This window comes from Nerophis lumbriciformis, linkage group LG30 (assembly GCF_033978685.3).
Source record: "Nerophis lumbriciformis linkage group LG30, RoL_Nlum_v2.1, whole genome shotgun sequence".
NCBI lineage: Eukaryota > Metazoa > Chordata > Actinopteri > Syngnathiformes > Syngnathidae > Nerophis > Nerophis lumbriciformis.
This window is the reverse complement of record NC_084577.2, coordinates 6,468,275-6,490,308: the sequence shown is the minus strand read 5'-3', so window position 1 is coordinate 6,490,308 and position 22,034 is coordinate 6,468,275. Positions and strand designations below refer to the sequence as shown.

Below are 22,034 nucleotides of genomic sequence, written 5' to 3'. Positions count from 1 at the left end.
GCCTCTTGCAATTTGCCATTGCAGACAAAGTTGGACACAGAAAGACCGGGGCGTTACATTTCGTAAAATATTCTGAAGATATTGGTCAAGAGTGAGACTCCCCAAAAAAATTGCTGGTAGATCTAACGGGTTTGTCTGTGAAGACATAGGCTGATGCTCAGCTCAACCCAAATTAAGGCTCGTACTGATGCTGATTGCAGCCCAATAAGACGGCATCTGAGTAGGGCCTAAAAATGGAGCTTCTGGTTGTAAAGTGTCATACATTGGCGATGTATGACACTCATCATCGATGCAATTACACAGTTGTTTAGAAAAATTGCAAAATTATCCTAATAAAAGACCCAGGAAACACTGTACAGACTATGGCCAGATGACTTCAAGGACAAGCCTGTCAGAACCTCTGGTTTAGCTGAGTTACATTTCTTTGGGTCCACCACTTCACTTTTTTGTCCCATAATCCAACCACAGCAGCATCCATCCATTTTCTACCGCTTGTCCCTTTTGGGGTTGCAGGGGGTGCTGGAGCCTATCTCAGCTGCATTCGCAGCAATTGGTTAAAAGAAGCCAATATCAGACATTCTTTGTCATAAACTTTTGACAGCTGATGACAGAGAAGTCTGTTCAAGTCTTAAAGAAAAGTTTCTATTTCTTGTCTTGTTTTTTTTTTATTTTGCATTTTGATGCTGCCCATATATTCTGCTTACAATCTTACACTTGAAATTTTTTTACCGGTTGATTGTGTATTCTAGTATCTAACATTTAAATGAGAAATGCTGACATTTTCCAACCTTTGATGACAGAACTAGACCAATTATGGCAAAACTTACCCTCTGGCACACCAAAGGTGGCAACAATGGCTTCGACCAAGCCCAGCACATAAAAAGCACAAGCACACACATTAGCCAAGAAAAACATGATTCCAATACTGCCTCCAAATTCTGGACCCAACGCTCTGCTGATCATGTCTGAGCAATATTAAGGAAGGGCTGCTTGAGACAATGTAAAATCAATTTTAAAACTTGCTTATTGACAGAGACAAAGTCAGAGGTCTCTTCTGCTGTCTAGTCAAGAGTAAGTCGACCATCATTTACCAGATATGGCTCTTCTTAACATTGTCAATGAACATTAAATGTGTAATATTGTATGCCTTACCTAAAAACAGACACAATCAAAAGCTGACAAGCACTGTAAGATAACTTTTACATATTGATACCTTTGACTAAGGGGTACAGATATATGCAATAGAATGGAAATATGATATGCCACTTAAGTAACTTCTGCTTTGGTTATTTCTGTGTTTTAATACTTTCTCAGGACATTAATTCCTCTTAACTAATATAGGATAGAATAGGCTTTTACATTGTTGCAGTGCAGGTTTTTACATACAGTAACAGAAGTAAAGCGTAATGAAAAACAAAGAAATAGAAATAAATACTACATATTGCTCACTAACATCTAAAGACAGAAGATAAAATACACCAAAAAAACACTAACATCGGTATTATTGAGAGGACAGACAGTCAAGTGCATGTGTCACATAACAGCATAAATCTGTAGGTGGATACAGTAGGCCCCCCCAGCATCCAGGGCGCCATTAGTGGAGATGGCACACACCGACAGCACAGTCATGCAGATTATGAAGTAAGCCACAATGAACATGGCAATTGCTTGATACAGTCCAGACTGGCCAACCAAGAAACCTGTAGACAAAGCATAGCATGCACAATTTTATAATTGGGGCCTCAGGTCTCAGGTCTGTCAGAGAATAAGAAGACGCAGCAGGAGGGATCAATGATGCCAACTTAGCGACTTTGTCACTATATTTAGTGAGTATTCGGGCCTCTCTAGATACTATTTTTTCCACAAGTGATAAGCAACAAATCTATATATATATATATATATATATATATATATATATATATACATATATATATATACACACACACACACACACACACACACACACACACACACATCACATATATATATATATATATATACTGTATTATATATATATATATATATATATATATATATATATATATATATATATATATATATATATATATATATATATATATATATATATATACACACACACGCCCAACACGCCCAATTTTTTCTCTCAATGTGGCCCCCCAAGTCAAAATAATTGCCCAGGTCTCGTATAGAATATAGCATGCTTGCGATTACAAATGGGATGAACTTGTGATGTAACTTATGACCTGGTTTTGAAGGAGGACTAAGCGAATGCGGAGACCTTTGACTATCAGTTTTACATACAATTGTTTAACATTTAGGTGTGAATAGAGGAATGAAAACAAGGCAAACACAGTATGTTCTTCAATACACTCTTCGTCATGGACTTTGCTGAGTCACTGATTTAATCAAATTGATTTTGATTAAATCCCTGGTTAGCACTATGCTCCGACGAGACTTGTGAAGTCATCATGTCAGCAAACCGTCTCACGTGTGATGTGTGTTTTTAATGCATATTTAAATGTGCCATCATAATGTAATAAAGCTAGCGTCGTTAGCATTAGCTAATATGCTAATATGTTTACGAGTGGCTGTGTTAGTATTATTAACTTCCAGTGGCATTCTTCTTGTAATGTTTCAGTTTCACAAAAATCCTCAGTAAATTCACCAAAACGTCACCGTGGAGCTATTGAGTCTGTTTAGCTGATTGGAGAGCTAGCTTCCACAGCTAGGGGGTCCATGACGACCACTTTTGTTTTGTTTGATCAGCCATTTTACTGCTGTGTTACAGACACCATTTGGTAACAATTAAGTTATGTAAATAAATATTTACAAAATCTTTCTGTGTAAATAACTCAATTCACCAAGTATATTTCTGTGGCTAATATATGGAAAAATACATTTTCCTTCTAAAATGTATTGGGTGCAACATAGACTGGAGCGCTCTATAGTCTGGAAAATAGGGTAATTGCATGTGATGTGATGTCAGCCATGTTCTGTGACTGTATGTGTAGATAATACATGTGTGTTCGTCATGACGTACAGTAGTATGACTTAACTACAAAAAACTGTGGGACAGGGATGTTTAATTGAGGGTTGCATTAGACTTTTATGATAGCACTGTATCTATATGTATGAGAGCACATGTGTTTAATTATGTATTTTGTTTAGGCAGTAATAAAATTGTGTCATTTAGAACAGTTCATATTGCTCCTAAATTTTTTCTGTGCTGCTTAATTTTTTCATTTAGTGGCACCTATGCTCCAAGTCAAAAAGCTAAGCGTACAGCCCTGAAGACATAATCTAGCCTCCTGCAACCTACCACCACAAATAGATTGCGGTCCTTTGGGAAACACCGCATATGCTAAATGTTAAATGTTTGCCTCTGTGTTTCTCCAAAGCTGGAGCTAGGTGGAGCTAATATCCGCGTCTGTGACATTTATCTAGAACAGAGACGGGGGGAAAAGCCAGTGTGAAATAGATCCATACACTACATTATAGATTGACATGTGTAACAATGATTTTACAACAACAATGAGGCCATTGTTAATTCCTGTGCAGGCCAACCTGTGACGGAATAAGTCGTACACAGACGCTAGTGTGCGCGCCACACAGCAGCTGACATCTCACGAGACTTGCAGTGGGGGTAGAAAATACCTTGGTGGTAGTACTAGAATACTGACACACAAGCTCAACACACACACCTTTTGTGATGGTTGTCGGAGTCCTTTTCTCTGGCTTTTACAGCAATCATGTTCAACTTTCAAGTGCGTGTCATTTAGAATCGTTTCTATCTTCATACTAGTATTTCAAGTAGAAAACCAATTCCTTACTCACTCCATTGATATAAGTATATACATACATTGCAAACTTGATCATATATATTAAGTGAAAACATGAAGTAACCCATGTAGCAGCAGATTTGGTAGATGTCTTATACACACACACACACATACACACGCGCACACACAGTCTCACACACACACACGCGCACACACACACACACACACATTAAACCCAGTCATAACAGGAAGTACAGGTGAACAGTGAATATGAAATCAAATGGAGCAGATCCTCTTTCTCTATGTGTATGTGACTGGCATATTACTTATAAAGAAAAACATGAAGCGAAGCAACTGACTAAATAGATTAATGGAAATTCCATTTACTTAAATTTACCTATAAAAGTAGCCTTTCTTTGCTTACCTACTGCCTTCTTTCTGTACGACAGGTTTTTGCAGAGATTTTCGCAAAAACGTTGCCATTTATCTCGGTTTGTACGTGACAAAGTATTCCATTTGTCTGCGTATCATTGAGTGAAATTGAGTGCCTAAACAAAGAATCCCAAGCGCAAAGAAGATAAGGAAAGTGAGGAACACTAACAAATTAAAAAAATAACCCATAAAGCGTGGGTATCCCCGCCACCCCTCCTGCCTCTTTGCTCATCAATGTCTTCGCCAACAAGAGGCCTCAATTAATGTAAAAGTGATGTTAAATGTAGGTATATTTATCCATTTCATTCATCACTTGCATGTATTTTTCAATGTTTTCAGCATGTAAAATTATAATTTATCCCAATAATGTGTTGTATTTTCCAGACTATAGAGCGCACCAGGATATGAGCCGCACCCACCAAATTTTTTAGCTAAAAAATATTTTCCATATATTAGGCGCACCGGACTATGAGATCGGAAGGTCGTGAGTTCAAACCCCGGTCGAGTCATACCAAAGACTATAAAAATGGGACCCATTACATCCCTGCTTGGCACTCAGCATCAAGGATTGGAATTGTGGGTTAAATCACCAAAACATTATTCCCGGGCGCGGCCATCACTGCTGCTCACTGCTCCCCTCACTTCCCAGGGGGTGATCAAGGGTGATGGGTCAAATGCAGAGAATAATTTCGCCACACCTAGTGTGTGTGTGACAATCATGGATACTTTCACTTTAACTTAATAAGCCGCAGATATATACACGTTGTGAAATAAGTTATTTACACAGAAAGATATTATAAATGTTTATTTACATACCTTAAATGTTTCCAAACGGTGCCTTGTAGCACGGCAGTAAAACAACAATCACAACAGAAGTCATCGTCATAGACCCACTGGCTGCGGAAGCTAGCTCTCCAATCAGCTAAACATACTCAATAACTCCACGGTGACGTTTTGGTGAATTTACTGAGAAATTTGTGAAACTGACACAATACAAAAAGAACACCATTGTAAGGTATAATACTAACAGAGCCACTGGTAAAAATATTAGCATATTAGCTAATGCTAACGACGCTAGCTTGATTACATTATGATAGCATGTACAAATTTGCATGAAAACACTTATCAAATATGTGACAGTTTAGTACCGGTAAGTATGAATCGTTTTAGTTATATTATAAAACTTACAAACGTTGCTGGGAGTGATTATCGAAGAGACCACACGAGTAAAAACGCCATGGATGACTAGTGGAAGGAACAGAACTTGTGCTTCCGGTTTAAAGCACTAAACAGAAGGAAATACTGTAGACGTTCAACTAGCAGCACCTGCAGTGAGCGAACTCATCCAACAGGTAGCGCCATAGCACAAACAATAACACACATTTTCAGTCTCTATTGGTGTTTTCTGAAAAATATTTGTTGAAAACAAAACATTATGGCTGTTAGCAAAGAAAACTACATTCATTAGCTGCACCGTTTTATAAGCCGCAGGATTCAAAGTGTAGGAAACAAAGTAGCGGGTTATAGTCCGGAAAATCCGGTAGGTTTTTGAGTTCATATTTTTGGGTGTCTGGAAAGGAAAGAAGTGGATTTATATTATATTATTTTTAATGCTTAAATTGTTCCCACAATTCGGTCTTCTTTAGGGATAGGTGATATGGCCTATAAACTACCGGTATATCTTGTTGTATACTGCAGCTTCTTGCAAAAAAATATGTACTGGATTACCATATATATTTTGGTATATAAATGATAATAGAACCATTTAAAATAGGTTACAAAGGCTCCTAATTTAGCTGCTGACAAATGTAGTAACATATTGTGTAATTTCCAGTTGGATTGTCACGGCCCGGGCGCATGCCAATGCTCACTCATCTGTTCGCTCTGAGCGCACTTCCAGGAGCGCGCCAAGCACGTGTCAGTTCGGCGACAGCAAGCAGCTGCAATCAATCTCCAGCAATCAGCGCACCTGCTGCTGATCAGAGGACCGCTTTCATAAGCCTGCACAACCTGCTATCCGGCGCCAGAACGTAGTCATCTGTTCGAGTACCATAAGCAATCATCTAGCGCTATGCAACCTTGCTCTCTCTCTGTGTGTTCTCCACCGTCGTGTTTGATTGGTCTCGTGCCTTCCTTGTCGTCCTTCCTGCAGTCTGCCCTTTGGGTCTCTGGCTGCCCCTTGGATCTCGACCTCCCGCTTGGACACGGACATGTTGACGCCTCGCTTTACCCCCGACTACCTGCCTGTCTCACGGACATTCGAGCCTGCCTTTCCCCTCGGAGACTTCCACATCTCGCTCAACACTCCCGGTAACACACAACAGTTAATTCACACATAGTCGTGCACCATACCCACTCTTGGATTTGGTCACACTCCATACCCTTGTTTATTAATATTATTATGTGTTATTTATTTATTTTTATATATATATATATATATCATAGAGCTATATACGACTCCCTTGTGGTCTGTGCCGTCTACTCCCCCTGTACGTAACATGTATTCTCTTAACCCACGGGGACGGCGTGGCGCAGTTGGGAGATCCCCAGCTTCTACCAACCTAATCACATCTGTTGTGTCCTTGAGCAAGACACTTCACCCTTGCTCCTGATGGGTCGTGGTTAGGGCCTTGCATGGCAGCTCCCGCCATCAGTGTGTGAATGTGCGTGTGAATGGGTGAATGTGGAAATAGTGTCAAAGCGCTTTGAGTACATTGAAGGTAAAAAAGCGCTATAGAAGTGCAAACCCCGTTTCCATATGAGTTGGGAAATTGTGTTAGATGTAAATATAAACAGAATACAATGATTTGCAAATCCTTTTCAACCCATATTCAATTGAATGCACTACAAAGACAAGATATTTCATGTTCAAACTCATAAACTTTTTTTTTTTTTTTGCAAATAAAAATTAACTTAGAATTTCATGGCTGCAACACGTGCCAAAATAGTTGGAAATGGCATGTTCACCACTGTGTTACATGGCCTTTCCTTTTAACAACACTCAGTAAATGTTTGGGAACTGAGGAGACACATTTTTTAAGCTTCTCAGGTGGAATTCTTTCCCATTCTTGCTTGATGTACAGCTTAAGTTGTTCAACAGTCCGGGGGTCTCCGTTGTGGTATTTTAGGATTCATAATGCGCCACACATTTTCAACGGGAGACAGGTCTGGACTACAGGCAGGCCAGTCTAGTACCCGCACTCTTTTACTATGAAGCCACGTTGATGTAACACGTGGCTTGGCATTGTCTTGCTAAAATAAGCAGGGGCGTACATGGTAACGTTGCTTGGATGGCAACATAAGTTGCTCCACAACCTGTATGTACCTTTCAGCATTAATGGCGCCTTCACAGATGTGTAAGTTACCCATGTCTTGGGCACTAATACACCCCCATACCATCACAGATGCTGGCTTTTCAACGTTACGCCTATAACAATCCGGATGGTTCTTTTCCTCTTTGGTCCGGAGGACACAACGTCCACAGTTTCCAAAAACAATTTGAAATATGGACTCGTCAGACCACAGAACACTTTTCCACTTTGTATCAGTTCATCTTAGATGAGCTCAGGCCCAGCGAAGCCGACGGCGTTTCTGAGTGTTGTTGATAAACGGTTTTTCGCCTTGCATAGAAGAGTTTTAACTTGCACTTACAGATGTAGCGACCAACTGTAGTTACTGACAGTGGGTTTCTGAAGTGTTCCTGAGCCCATGTGGTGATATCCTTTACACACTGATGTCGCTTGTTGATGCATTACAGCCTGAGGGATCGAAGGTCACAGGCTTAGCTGCTTACGTGCAGTGATTTCTCTAGATTCTCTGAACCCTTTGATGATATTATGGACCGTAGATGGTGAAATCCCTAAATTCCTTGCAATAGCTGGTTGAGAAAGGTTTTTCTTAAACTGTTCAACAATTTGCTCACGCATTTGTTGACAAAGTGGTGACCCTCGCCCCATCCTGAGCATTTCATGGAATCTACTTTTATACCCAATCATGGCACCCACCTGTTCCCAATTTGCCTGTTCACCTGTGGGACGTTCCAAATAAGTGTTTGATGAGCATTCCTCAACTTTATCAGTATTTATTGCCACCTTTCCCAACTTCTTTGTTACGTGTTGCTGGCATCAAATTCTAAAGTTAATGATTATTTGCAACAACAAAAAATGTTTATCAGTTTGAACATCAAATATGTTGTCTTTGTAGCATATTCAACTGAATATGGGTTGAAAATGATTTGCAAATCATTGTATTCCGTTTTCTAACACAATTTCCCAACTCATATGGAAACGGGGTTCGTATAACCCATTTACCATTTACATTTATCAAAACTATTCTTAGTTTACTGTTAATATATGTTTACTTTCTGTTATAAAATGTATCCATTTACACTTTTGTTGAAATGTAATAGGCATCTATTTTTCTGTTGTCTTTATACTTACATTATTGGCCTAATTATAGACCAATAAAATAGAGCTGCGAGCCAGAAATGGCTCCAGTGCCGCAATTTGGGACTCCTAATTTTATGAAGAGTATTAATCATGAAGTTCAACAAAAATAATAGACTTACCTATTCTCAGAAATACAATCACGCTGAACATCGACAGCAAGGTGGGGACGACCACACCGAAGAAGGTGGATAGTTTCTTCGGTTGCTTCGAGTGTGAGAACCGGGGCCGGGGACCGGCCGGCGTCTTCTCCCGGGCCAGGCCGGCTGAAGGAGCCCGCCGCTCGGATTCATTGACGCTGGTCAACAGACGGTAGTGGAGGAGCGGAGTCCGCTCTGTCATCCTGACTAACTTCGCTCCTATTAAACAATAACACCTATTTTTCTTCTCAATATGCCATTGAATTTCGCAGATAACACGCCTGTAAAACTATCATCACTTAAGTTAATCAGTGACACGTTCTGGTCACTCGTGGCTCAAAAGTACGCTTCCTCCTTGACAACATAGGGACGCCGGGCGGGGGGAGTTTTTTTTGCGAATAAATAAATTGAGAAAACGCGGTTTGTATAGTTAACTCTAATTTCAGCTACCTTTACAAATACTTTAAAACTAAAGTCCAAGTCCATAAATACTTTAGTTCTGGTTCATTTCTCAGCAAAAAGTGTCATGTGATGCACAAACCATCAAAACTACGGCATTAGCACGTACTTCCGGATTAGGATTTTCAAAATAAAACCCCTAATAAAACAAACCCCGGTGTAATATTTTTACTTTAATAATATGTGGCAAAGAATGTTTGTTTGTGCTTTACTTAACGTTATAAATTAGTTTCAATACCAGCGTTAGTACTGGACTACCATTAACAATTATTTTCGGGATGAAACGACAATTTCCGGGTGCAGTTGTTGTATTTTGTGATACTTTACTAGACTTTACTAATCCTTGTGTTGTCAATGGCAAGAGTGCTTTGAACCATTTTCTCGCGATCACATGTTTCGTTCTAACCAATCAAAACACAGTATTTGGGACGCTTGTCCTAAAGACATTTTAAATTTGAATTAATACCGTAACCAATACCATAAACATTTTGTAAAAAAAAGACTAAAATAACGGTGGCAGAGGGGTTAGTGCATCTGCCTCACAATACGAAGGTCCTGAGTAGTCTTGGGTTCAATCCCGGGCTCGGGATCTTTCTGTGTGGAGTTTGCATGTTCTCCCCGTGACTGCGTGGGTTCCCTCCGGGTACTCCGGCTTCCTCCCACCTCCAAAGACATGCACCTGGGGATAAGTTGATTGGCAACACTAAAATTGGCCCTAGTGTGTGGATGTGAGTGTGAATGTTGTCTGTCTATCTGTGTTGGCCCTGCGATGAGGTGGCGACTTGTCCAGGGTGTACCCCGCCTTCCGCCCGATTGTAGCTGAGATAGGCTCCAGCGCCCCCCGCGACCCCAAAGGGAATAAGCGGTAGAAAATGGATGGATGGATAAAAATGAATGGATAATTTGGATCAAAATTTCAGATTAGCGCCAGATTGTGCCTTTTGCTCTATTTGTATAATGTTTCTGTTGTTTTTGTTTATTGTGATTTCTCAATGAGCAGGAGTCATGATCATTGAATAATTATGTCACTAGTGCAAAATAAGGACAAAAAACAACAATGTATCACAACTTTCAATACATTTGTAGAGTTGCTATAACAAAATGTGTGTTTTTTAAAACTTTCATTCTATTTGTGAAAATCAAATAACCATTTTTTGGGCATCTCCAGATTAGGTCTAGATTAAAAAAACGCTATGGAAAGTTTTCAAAACTACAAAAAACTAGGTCATCCCACAGTCCCTGACAGTTCATTAAAACACAGTTTGTAATTTTACCTACGACTACAAATGGTAAAATGTCTTGATTGTGTTTTAAAAATATATATGATAAAGGTTTCACAAATTGTTTTTATGAATATTCAGGAACTGTGGGGTAATCTAGTCTAGATTTAAGAGCCTTAAATACATCTATCCATTAATCCGTTTTCTAACGCTTGTCCCTGTTGGGATCACGGAGGGCTAAGGCCTATTATAGCTGTAGTCAGCGGAAGGCGGGGTACACCCTGGACAAGTCGCCACCTCATTGCATAGCCAACACAGATAGACAGACAACATTAACACTCACATTCACACTAGGGCCAATTTAGTGTTGCCAATCAACCTATCCCCAGGTGCTTGTCTTTGGAGGTGGGAGGAAGCCGGAGTACTCGGAGGGAACCCACGCAGTCATGCAAACTCCACACAGAAAGACCCAGACCTCGGGGATCAAACCCAGGATATATAGTCGTTTTTCATCTGGACCTAATTTAACTGGTCTATGTGCAAATGGGTTCAATTAGTCTTTAATAAAATTTTCACTAACAGGTAAAGGTTTCATAATCCATAAACTTTGTTATATTGACTCCATACAAAACATTTACTAATATTTTGGTTAAATTGTTGTTTTTTAACTTCACGTGCTGTGCGTGCCCCTCAAGCCGTAGAGTCCAGTTTTGCTAAAAAGCACATATAAATTCTCACTTAATAAATGACAAGGCACTTAATATTAGACATATTCCTAGTCCCCCAGGAGGAGCTGGACGAAGTGGCTGGGGAGAGGGAAGTCTGGGCTTCCCTGCTTAGGCTGCTGCCCCCGCGACCCGACCTCGGATAAGCGGAAGAAGATGGATGGATGGATGGATATTCCTAGTCCCTTCCTGCTCATTCACTGATAAGAATATGGTGGTGCACAGTATTGGTGCTACATGGTCTCATAAGGCAGATGTGGAATTAGAGCCCCACTTGGAGTTGTTTCAGGAAAGGTTACAAATGTATGTATTAATTATGTTAAATTTATTATTTTGCACTAAAAAGAAAAACTATATACAATTTATTTGCCATTAATTAATTTTAGTACAAAACATGCATCACATTAAATTGAAAATTGATGTATCCATCCATCCATTTTCTACCGCTTATTCCCTTTTGGGGTTGCGGGGGGCGCTGGAGCCTATCTCAGCTACAATCGGGCGGAAGGCGGGGTACACCCTGGACAAGTCGCCAGCTCATCGCAGGGCCAACACTGATAGACAGACAACATTCACACTCACATTCACACACTAGGGCCAATTTAGTGTTGCCAATCAACCTATCCCCAGAAATAGTATAAAAAAGAAATGCACATAAATAAAAATCTATTTAATCTAACCTAACCCCGAGGCCACACTATAGGCACCCCTGCAGTAAACAGTAAATATACATACATCTATATAGTAGTAGTCCATTAAACCATTTTTTCTGCCAATAATGCCAGAAAAAAACAGTATTTTCACAACTTAATCAAATTATAGTAATGTGCTTGATTCGTTTATCGTCCTCTTTTCTTTTTTTATTTGAAAATGTACTGATGCAGGATTTTACATATGGGTGTGTTAACCACTGCAGAAACATACAGTAGGGAAGGAATTCATGTAGCCCTATTCCTGAGTGGATCTCCCGTGAGAGGAAGTGGGAGGTCAGTTATTTTGCAATGCATTCTGCTGAAAATGATGGAAAGCGCCACTCTACATAGCAACTGACACTGTGGTCTAAACTGGAATTGCCGCACAACACATTTTAAGATATTCAACACTCTATTGCCATCTGGTGGCTTAAGTGCGTAGTGCGAACACCCAATTGGTCACGTTTCAAGTATCAGGCAAACCGCGATGAATGAGGCCATATAAATTCCCTTCCTACTAAAAACAAATGTGTTCATTGATTACCAATGCTGTTAAATTAAGACAACTCTGGCTTTACATTGAGTGATTATGCAATTAATTTGTTTTATTAGGCGTGGGTGCATTGATCAAAATATTAAGAATATCGAAGCCAAGGGTAGTATGAGTACCTCATTGACATTAACATTATAAGAGGGATATTTTACATATATTAAGGAAATTCCAAGTAAAATATATTGGTATCAGCAATACTAGCCCTATATTTACTTGGTGTCAAAACAATACCAATATTTGTATAATGCAATTAGTATCATAATGTATTTTCAAATGTAAAATGGTTGGTGTGCATCAGTCCTATCAAGATAAACACTACTAAAGTTAAAGGGAAATAGTTATTTTATATTTAGGATGTTGGCCTCATACTTATGAGATCAGGGTTACCAATATCCGTTTCGATCTCTGTGTGGAGTTTGCATGCTCTATATTCGAAATACATGCATGTTAGGTTCACTGACAACTCTAATGCTATGTGTACATTAAGCCGGATAACCCCTTAAACGAATAATTATTTAGTCTAAGCCTTGTTTCAGCCAGACTAAACTATCGTTTAAGGTCCCCCTCCTCGGACAATTTTTTACACGGCTAAGTGCACTGTGTATTTTTTGAATTTTCGGCTCTTAGCTTTGTATGGACTGTTATGTTTTGCAGGAGGGAGTTGACGGCACAGACACAAGGGGGCTGTAAAGCTCTATGATTTATTATATACAGTATATAGACCAGTGGTTCTTAACCTGGGTTCGATCGAACCGAGGGCTTTGGTGAGTCGGCCTCAGGGGTTCGACGGAGCCTCCGCCACAGAGGTCAAGACACACCCGACTTATCGTGTAAATAAAAACTTCTCTCTATCGGCGTATTATGGATACCCCCAAACAATATTCCCTCTAATTTTCCATATGCTTGAGCGAACGCAAAAACTTCTTGAGCATTCAGTGGAGAACATGTGAGCGACGTCAGACGTGCACATGCACTGTGGCCACACCAGCAGCACACCAGTCCCAAACCTGACTAAATAACAAGTTAAATGTTTTATTATTATAATCATTATAATCCATGAGATTATTTTCTAATATAAGTGTTTTGGCCCACTTGCAATGACAATAACAAAAAATATTGTTTTTCATGAGCTGTGTACTAGTATTGTATGTCTGGGTGGGGGTCCTGCTTTGGAAATAATTTATACCCCTTTCAGATATCGCATTTAGTTCCCACTAAAACATTCACATGTTGCACAATGAGATGTAAACATGGAATCATGTGTACATTCCTGTAGCTTTGTTTGTAAAATATGTCTTTATTAGTATTTATTTAATATAATAACATCATTTCATGATTAATATTTACAAATTAAGATTAAATTAAGAAAAAACATTTTATTTTTCACTAAAGAAGGGTTCGGTGAATGCGCATATGAAACTGGTGGGGTTCGGTACCTCCAACAAGGTTAGGAACCACTGATGTAGACAATATATATAATAATCAAACAATAATAATATAAACTAAGGAAATGGAGTGTGACAAGAATCCAAGAGTGTGTATGGTGTGGGACAATGTGTAGGATTTAATGAGTATGCTACCGGGAATGTTGGGCGAGAGGCGGAAAATCAGGGGGATGTCCGTGAGGCAAGCAGGAATTCCAGGGGCGATAGCGGGGGCGAAGAAGGTCTGTGTCCAAGCGGGGGTCAAGGATCGAGGAGGCAGTCCGGGAAACGGAGAACCAAGAACTGAAGAGACGCACAGCTCGTCGACGCGGGAACAAAGGCAGACTGCTGGGAGGACGTCAAGGTGAGTCAGATGAATGCGCACTGACGCGCGCCTGAGCCGCGACATGGACTCATTGATCGTTTACCAACTGAGTTCGGACAGGAAGTGACACCAGAAAGACCGCGCCCCACACAGGAAGTGACGTCGGAAAGAACGCGCCACAGCCAGCTTCATAATAAGGCGGTTTCGTAACTCGAAGCTAACCATTGAAAATATGAAGGCGAGTCATCCGGACATGCCCATGTTTCTCCTTCCATCTGTACACACACTTGTGGAAATCACACATGAATACCTTAAGAGAAAGCCATTGCAGCTATTACGGATACAACACTTCTCAGACGGCAAGAGAACTTTCGTATGTCCAGGTCAGCTGTGATTCTACTTCCTGAAAAACGTTGTCCATTTGTCGAAGGAGAGTCAACGAGAATGCGGGCTCCCGTGGATGTAATATAAAAGGTAGCGTGTGCTTTGTATTACCTGGCCGTCGAGGGAAAACTACGGAAAACAGTGAATGCATTTGGACTGGCAAAGTAGACTGTATCAGTTATTGTCAGCCATGTATGTCGCGGACTCAACATCTAGGTCCAGAGTATATAAAGTCACCAAAAACGAATGGACAATGAAGGTGAAGGCAAAAGAGTGAGGAGTGTCCTGACCAGATATCTAGATCCCTATTTTGATTGATGTAAAATCTTCTTTATCACATTGTTTACGTGCATACTTGCCAACCCAACTGTAAATCTGACTGTGATGAAGTCAGTGCCTCACCAGCCATCAACCTCACCGCACGTCACTGATATATATATATATATATATATATTTTTATATATATATATATATATATATATATATATATATATATATATATATATATATATATATATATATATATATATATATATATATATATATATATATATATGTATGTATGGGGAAAAAAAATCACAAGACTATTTCATCTCTACAGGCCTGTTTCATTTTTATTTTTTTTCCACACATACATATATTGCGCTCTACTACGGTATCGAGCACTATTTTTTGGATAACCTTATTAAGACATATATATATATATATATATATATATATATTGAATTCTAGCTGTAAATATACTCCTCCCCTCTTAGCCACGCCCCCGACCACGCCCCCACCCCCACCCCCCACCTCTCGAAATCGGAGGTCTCAAGGTTGGCAAGTACGTTTACGTGTCTAATAAAGATTTGATTAATTTATGATGGCTGAGGTGTGATTCACTACAATAGGGCCCCACAGCACACTGGATTCCAGTTAATTGAAATACCACAACATTGGATATTGTTCAGATAAGTTAAATTTAGGAACTTGCACACAAAGCAACACTGGAGGTGACTATGACATGTGTTGCTCCGGCGGACAGAGGGAGGAGGGGGTCTTAAACGGTGGCATTGTTGTGTGTGGACACGAAAAAGGTTAGGTGGGATTTACCCTGGATAACCTTAGTGTAAATGGGGGCCTAAATTATCCATAGTCCATTGTCCATAGGTGTGAATGGTTCTTTGTCTACATGTGTCCAGCTGGGATTGGCATCTGCTCACTAATGACCCTAATAAGGAACAACTGTACAGAAACTGGATGGGTAAAAGGACTTTAGTTGTGATTTGGTTGAGAATCGAATGTGTTGAGTTAACTAATCCTATAATTCGTATACTTCTGTTTTGTATCATGTTCATCTTTTATGACCATCAGTGAGTTTTGCCGGCAGGCAGATCAATATTTGGCAATTTTTTTGCGATTATTTTGTTGTTGTTTGTTTTGCTGCGCCTTGCATTGGGAACTACGGTAACTGTCTCGTCCCAGGATCGGGGTCATGCCGCTGCAGACAACAGATAACAGAGGCAGATAGGTGGAGATTTATTGGCTCAGTCAATGGCTTGACTGTCAGGACTACCTAGCCCAATGGTCCCATGTGAGAGGCTACAGGGGCCCAGGAATCAATAATTGATGCATCTTTTGTCGTTTGCCTCGTACGGAGCTTTCCAGTGTGTGATTTGTGAGTGACCTGCTGTACTTGGCTGTCAGCTTGCCAATGCCATGATAGTTGCATTATTGTACCTGTTTGAGGGTGTGATAAACAGTCCTGAATCCCAAATCCTTACTCAAGTAACCTTCTTAAGAGCAAGTGATAAACGCACGGTGAAGTGATTTATTCATTTAGGGTTCCAGGATATAAAGACACTGTTCAGTAAAGTGGTGTTATTAAGGGTTTATGTGTTTGTATGTACATCAATGGGGCAATTTGGTGTATACCTGCGTGCGGATTGTAGTGGGCATTTCTAAACCAAAAAGCCCAGGGCTAAATTCTAATCCGAGTTTCTCTTTGTTCATGAATTTGGTTCCGCATAAGCTCTTATGTTATGTAATTGTTGTCGTAGACTGAGGGGCTACAATCAATCAATCAAATGTCACGATTGTGGCTGCCACAATCAAACGAGGGTGATCATCTGTGATGTTAACATTTAAAAAGTAGACTCTGCTGCAGTGACGTGCAGTCACTGGATGCAGGTGAGGCCCCGCCTCACCTGCCATCATGGAAAGAAAAAAAATGTAAAAAAAAAAATAAATAAAAAAATTAAATTGTTATATGTATCCAGTGATTATACTATAAAGTTATTTTCCATTTAACTTCACCAGTTTTAGTTTATTTTTATTCAAAATCGCTGAATTTTCACATTTGCCGTTCAAATACTGAGAAGAGACGGTGCGGTGATCAGCAGCCAGTTGAGGCACGTCACTCAGTTGTGCCACAACATGGACTGCGCAATGACTCGGCTAACTGCTGACCTGCTGTGCAGTGAGACCGTATTGCTATATGAATTATATTATACATTTCGTTTAGTTAGCTGAGGTATATAATGTACAGTGTATTTTGTCAACAACTGTATGTGTGTAAGTATTTCTTGTGCTGAGCGATCATAAAACGGCTGCGAAGACGCACTGGCTTAGGCTCGCAGTAATCCCGCCTCCTTGTGCCGGTTAATGCACCCCCCGACGGGAGCGCCACACCAACCAAAGCCCACACCCAAACCCTCCACGTGCAAGACCGAACCCACTCAAAAAAGTCACTCAACAAGAAGCCAAAAAGTACAAAAACAACAAAGCTCGCGTTGGAGGAGCCGCGAACGACCGCAGGGCCACAACATTAGGTACACCTGCAGACTGCAGCACGGATTTCATATTTCATTCATTCACAACTCCTCCAACACAAACACCACTGTTCCCGCACTTATAAGTAAAGGTAAGACCATAATAACGTTTTTTTTAATTAAATGTGCTTTTTTGTGTGCTACAGTTTGTTTGTGTAAAGTTAAAGTTAAGTTAAAGTACCAATGTTTGTCACACACACACTAGGCAGTGTTTCCCACACATTCATTTATTTGTGGCGGCCCGCCACGAAAGAATTACGTCCGCCACAAATGGATTTTTCGGCTTTTGACTCGCTCGACCGCTCATAAAAGCAATGGGACTCTGTCTATGAATGTTGCTTGTAGTTACAACTCCGGTGCAGTAGGTGGCGGTAGCCTACCGTGCATTGTAACTCCGCCAATAGCACTTAATTCACCTTGTGGGCCAGAAGAAGAAGAGGGACGGACGGACGGGATCAAAATACGAGGGTAATATAGGTTATAAGAGATAGGTTATAGCTGCATCGCTCGCGGCTCGTCATATATTTAACGTTAATCCGCGATTTCACTGAGCGTTTCACTGACGGTGAGCAGCCTGACGCTGCTTCATTAACACCGCCGCTGTTTGACTGCAGACGCACGTAGTAACAGTCAGCTGTTTTCATACCGACGAGCTAACGTGTCCAGGTTATAACCCTGTTGTCAATAAACACACATGGACTGAAGCTAAATTGTCCACTGTCCACTGCAGCATGTGAATGCAATGAAAAGAATCAAATCTGAGCCAACCAGCTGTTAAAATGTTGTCCAGGTTAATGTTTTGGCCATTAAAAGCCCTTCCTTTCAAGATTTCAACTGTGATCGGGCTTTAAACAGGTGGCTGACCTGTTCAGATGGGTGTAACTGCTACTGGTCAAATAATGTGAAATAGCATTTAATTTTACATGTATGCAATGCCATTTAAATGTAATTATAGATAATAATAATAATAATAATAATAATAAATACTGTGTAGTGTTGTAAATAGTCAACGGGAAGAATTTTAGTAAGATATAAGCCATGAGCACTACACAGCCAGAAAAAAACCTAGGCAGGACAAGTAAAAATATTGGGGCAAGTAGATTTGAGAAGTTGGGCAAGTAGAAAAAAACCTTAACGTTGAACCCTGCATGTGTTGAGCTGCTGCCGCTTAAGGTTAGACGGCACTGTACATAGAGCGGTTCTGCTCGTTAGTAATAAATTCTAATGTTGGATGTTCACTCCTTCACACAGATGAGTATAGAAAAATATTTTCAACGGCCGAAAAGGGCTCGACTTGGAGAGGAGGTAGGCCTACAGTCCGGACCACAGGTGCGACCTGTTCATCAGCAGCAGCAGGAGGAGGAGGAGGAGGAGGAGGTTCACTTCATGTTGCTGGTAAATAATATGGTTGTAGTAGTAGGCTAAAGTTAAATTATTTAGTATTCACTAATTAAAGGGGCAGAGCTTTAAGAGACATTTTAGCTTTTATATTTTATAAGATATATTTTTTGTAAGAACCACAATTAATAAATATATTTCAGTGAATCACTAATTGTTCAAATCTGTATATAAATATGTACATAAAATGTTGTAATTATATTCCAACTCCGCGTTCTTCTTGGTCATCGCCGCTGCCGCCGCCACCCCCCGACCACACCACCACAAATAGATGCCTGTCCTGTGGGAAACACTGCTAGGTGTAATGAAATTTGTCCTCTGCATTCGACCCATCCCTTGTTCACCCCCTGGGAGGTGAGGGGAGCAGTGGGCAGCAGTGGGCAGCAGTGGGCAGCAGTGGGCAGCAGTGGGCAGCAGGGACGCCGCGCCCGGGAATCATTTTTGGTGATTTAACCCCCAATTCCAACCCTTGATGCTGAGTGCCAAGCAGGGAAGAATGCTGGTATGAGCTTTTAAACATAACCCGTTAACTGCTGCCAATCAAATGGTGAATAGGATACTCTTCAGGGTTCATATGTTTGTAAATCTGACTGTGATGAAGTCAGTGCCTCACCAGCCATGAACCTCACCGCACGTCACTGCTCTACTGCATATCAAATCAAGAAAAAGAGCAGCAGCGGTTCATCTTCAAGCATTGTGAAACGGACATGCCCACAGAGCTCCATGACCACACCGTTCCCCCTATGGCATTAACAATCTTTTTTCTGGGCTGCTGCAGTGGGTCGCCTGTTTTACTTCCGTCGAGTCGTCCGCTTGGATTTAAGACCGCACTTGTCACGCTGAAGCATTGCGATTGCTTGCAATACCCCGGAATATAGAGACAGCGTGCACCGTGCAGGTGTACAATGAGTCAGGCGGCGCTGGCAAATAAAGCTTCCTATAATTGTAACCGGAGACTGTGGTGAGGAAGAACTCCTTTCTCCCTTAGTTGCTACTTCCTGTGGAAGCACTGAAAACGGGAACAAACACAGTTAAGACACAACACAAAACCTGCAGTCATTAAGGATCATGACAGGATGCAGCCCCAATATGACAGATTCCAGATGTTATAAATTAAGTCCTAGATGTAAAACAAACATTCCCAAATCAGGGAGGGAGGACTGGCGTAGGGCCTGATTAAAAAGGCGACAGGTGGCACCTGCACAACACGCTGTTTTGCTAATAAAGTCTGGAGGAACTTTTCCGTTGAGTGTCACACCAGCAAGACTTCCTACCCATTAGAATTCATGGGCCGTCTGCATCTGTGCAACATATAAAGGGATAAATAGAGCTACATGCTACTGTTAGTGATAATATTGAACAAAACACCTTTTGTCGTGGATAACATTTATTTAGCTCTTTTAATGGACACTTTTACAACAAATGACTTTTCATTGACCTATCAAAGGCTTATGATACTGTTAAACATGCTATTAGAAATAAAAGACTAATTTGTTCAGGATTGTCCAAGGAGGCAGTTGCTTGGTTTTCTAATTATTTCTGTATGAGAACTAACAGCATTAAATATGACGGACATGCATCAGACTTTGTGACAATCCACAGTACTGCGGGGTTTGTGTTGGAAACCTATTTTGTTTATTAGTTATATGAATGACCTGGGGCTTTATCTGCCAAATGCTAATATGCATTTGTATGACCATGACAGTTCTTTATTGTTGTGGATCAGTGACGTGCGGTGAGGTTCATGGCTGGTGAGGCACTGACTTCATCACAGTCAGATTTACAAACATATGAACCCTAAAGAGTATCTTATTCACCATTTGATTGGCAGCAGTTAACGGGTTATGTTTAAAAGCTCATACCAGCATTCTTCTCTGCTTGGCACTCAGCATCAAGGGTTGGAATTGGGGGTTAAATCACCAAAAATGATTCCCGGGCGCGGAGCCGCTGCTGCCCACTGCTCCCCTCACCTCCCAGGGGGTGAGCAAGGGGATGGGTCAAATGCAGAAGACAAATTTCACCACACTTAGTGTGTGTCACAATCATTGGTACTTTAACTTAACTTTAACTTTACACATACAAACTGTAGCACACAAAAAAGCACATTTAATAAAAAAAAAAAAACGTTAGTATGGTCATACCTTTACTTATAAATGAAGTCCATGCGCCGCTCCTTTTGAACAAAATAACTTATAGAAGTCTTCCTTATCTTTCTTCAGTTTTAAAAGTCTCTCTGTCTCGATGGAGATCTTCCTTTAAGCATTACCTCTTGCTTCGATTGAAAGTCCAGTTTAGAAAACTGTTTTATTTTAGATATGTAATCCTCCATGTTAAAAGTCCAGGCGAGAGGAAAAAATAAACGATCGCTGCTAACTGTTGCTGCTTGTTATCACTTCTTCTGCAGCCGAGTACCGTATTTTTCGGAATATAAGTCGCACCGGAGTATAAGTCGCACCTGCCGAAAATGCATGATAAAGAAGGAAAAAAAACATATATAAATCGCACTGGAGCTCGGCCAAACTATGAAAAAAACTGCGACTTATAGTCCGAAAAATACGGTAGTCGCAAGAATGATCTCTGGGATCACTAGCGCCCTCTACCACCAGGAGGCGGGATTACTGCGAGCCTCACCCAGTGCGTCTTCGCAGCCGTTTTATGATTGCTGAGCACAAGAAATACGTTACACACACACAGTTGTTGACAAAATACACTGTACATTATATACCTCAGCTAACTAAACTATGGAAATGTATGATATAATTCATATAGCAATACGGTCTCACTGCAAAGCAGGCTAGCAGATAGCAGAGTCATTGCGCAATCCATGGTGAGGCTCAACTGGCTGCTGATCACCGCAAGTCTCTTCTCAGTATTTGAACAGCAAATGTGAAAATTCAGCGATTTTGAATAAAAATAATCTAAAACTGGTGAAGTTAAATGGAAAATAACTTAATAGTATAATCACTGGATACATATAACAATTTAAATTTTTTTTTTCTTTTTACATTTTTTTTCTTTCCATGATGGCACGTGTATTAATATTACCTTGGTATCCATACAATTCAATCAATTCACCAATCCACCTATTGTTCAAACCATGGCAGGAATCTTTGCAATATTTAAACAATAAACTGTCTTATTTTGTTCTATCAGCAAAACGGCTCTGATGAATACATAATCTAAGGTAATAATGCTCATTTAACTATATATGCTCACACACACACCCAAATAAGATTTATGCGAGAAAAGAGATCCTTGCAGCA

The 22,034-nt window shown here is 40.4% G+C and overlaps 1 protein-coding gene across 1 annotated transcript in view; it reads right to left on the bottom strand.

The window, feature by feature from the left end:
- Positions 1–9,313, bottom strand: part of LOC133572609 (solute carrier family 12 member 9) — a 115,982-nt gene extending 106,669 nt beyond the window's left edge. Inside the window, exons 1-3 of the mRNA XM_061925437.2 lie at positions 8,761–9,313; positions 1,566–1,700; positions 828–965 (exon numbers count right to left, since the gene is read on the bottom strand). Coding sequence (XP_061781421.2) covers positions 828–965; positions 1,566–1,700; positions 8,761–8,980 — 493 coding nt within the window. The 5' untranslated portion in view covers positions 8,981–9,313. The remainder of the gene's footprint in view (positions 1–827; positions 966–1,565; positions 1,701–8,760) is intronic.
- Positions 9,314–22,034: the final 12,721 nt, after the last annotated feature.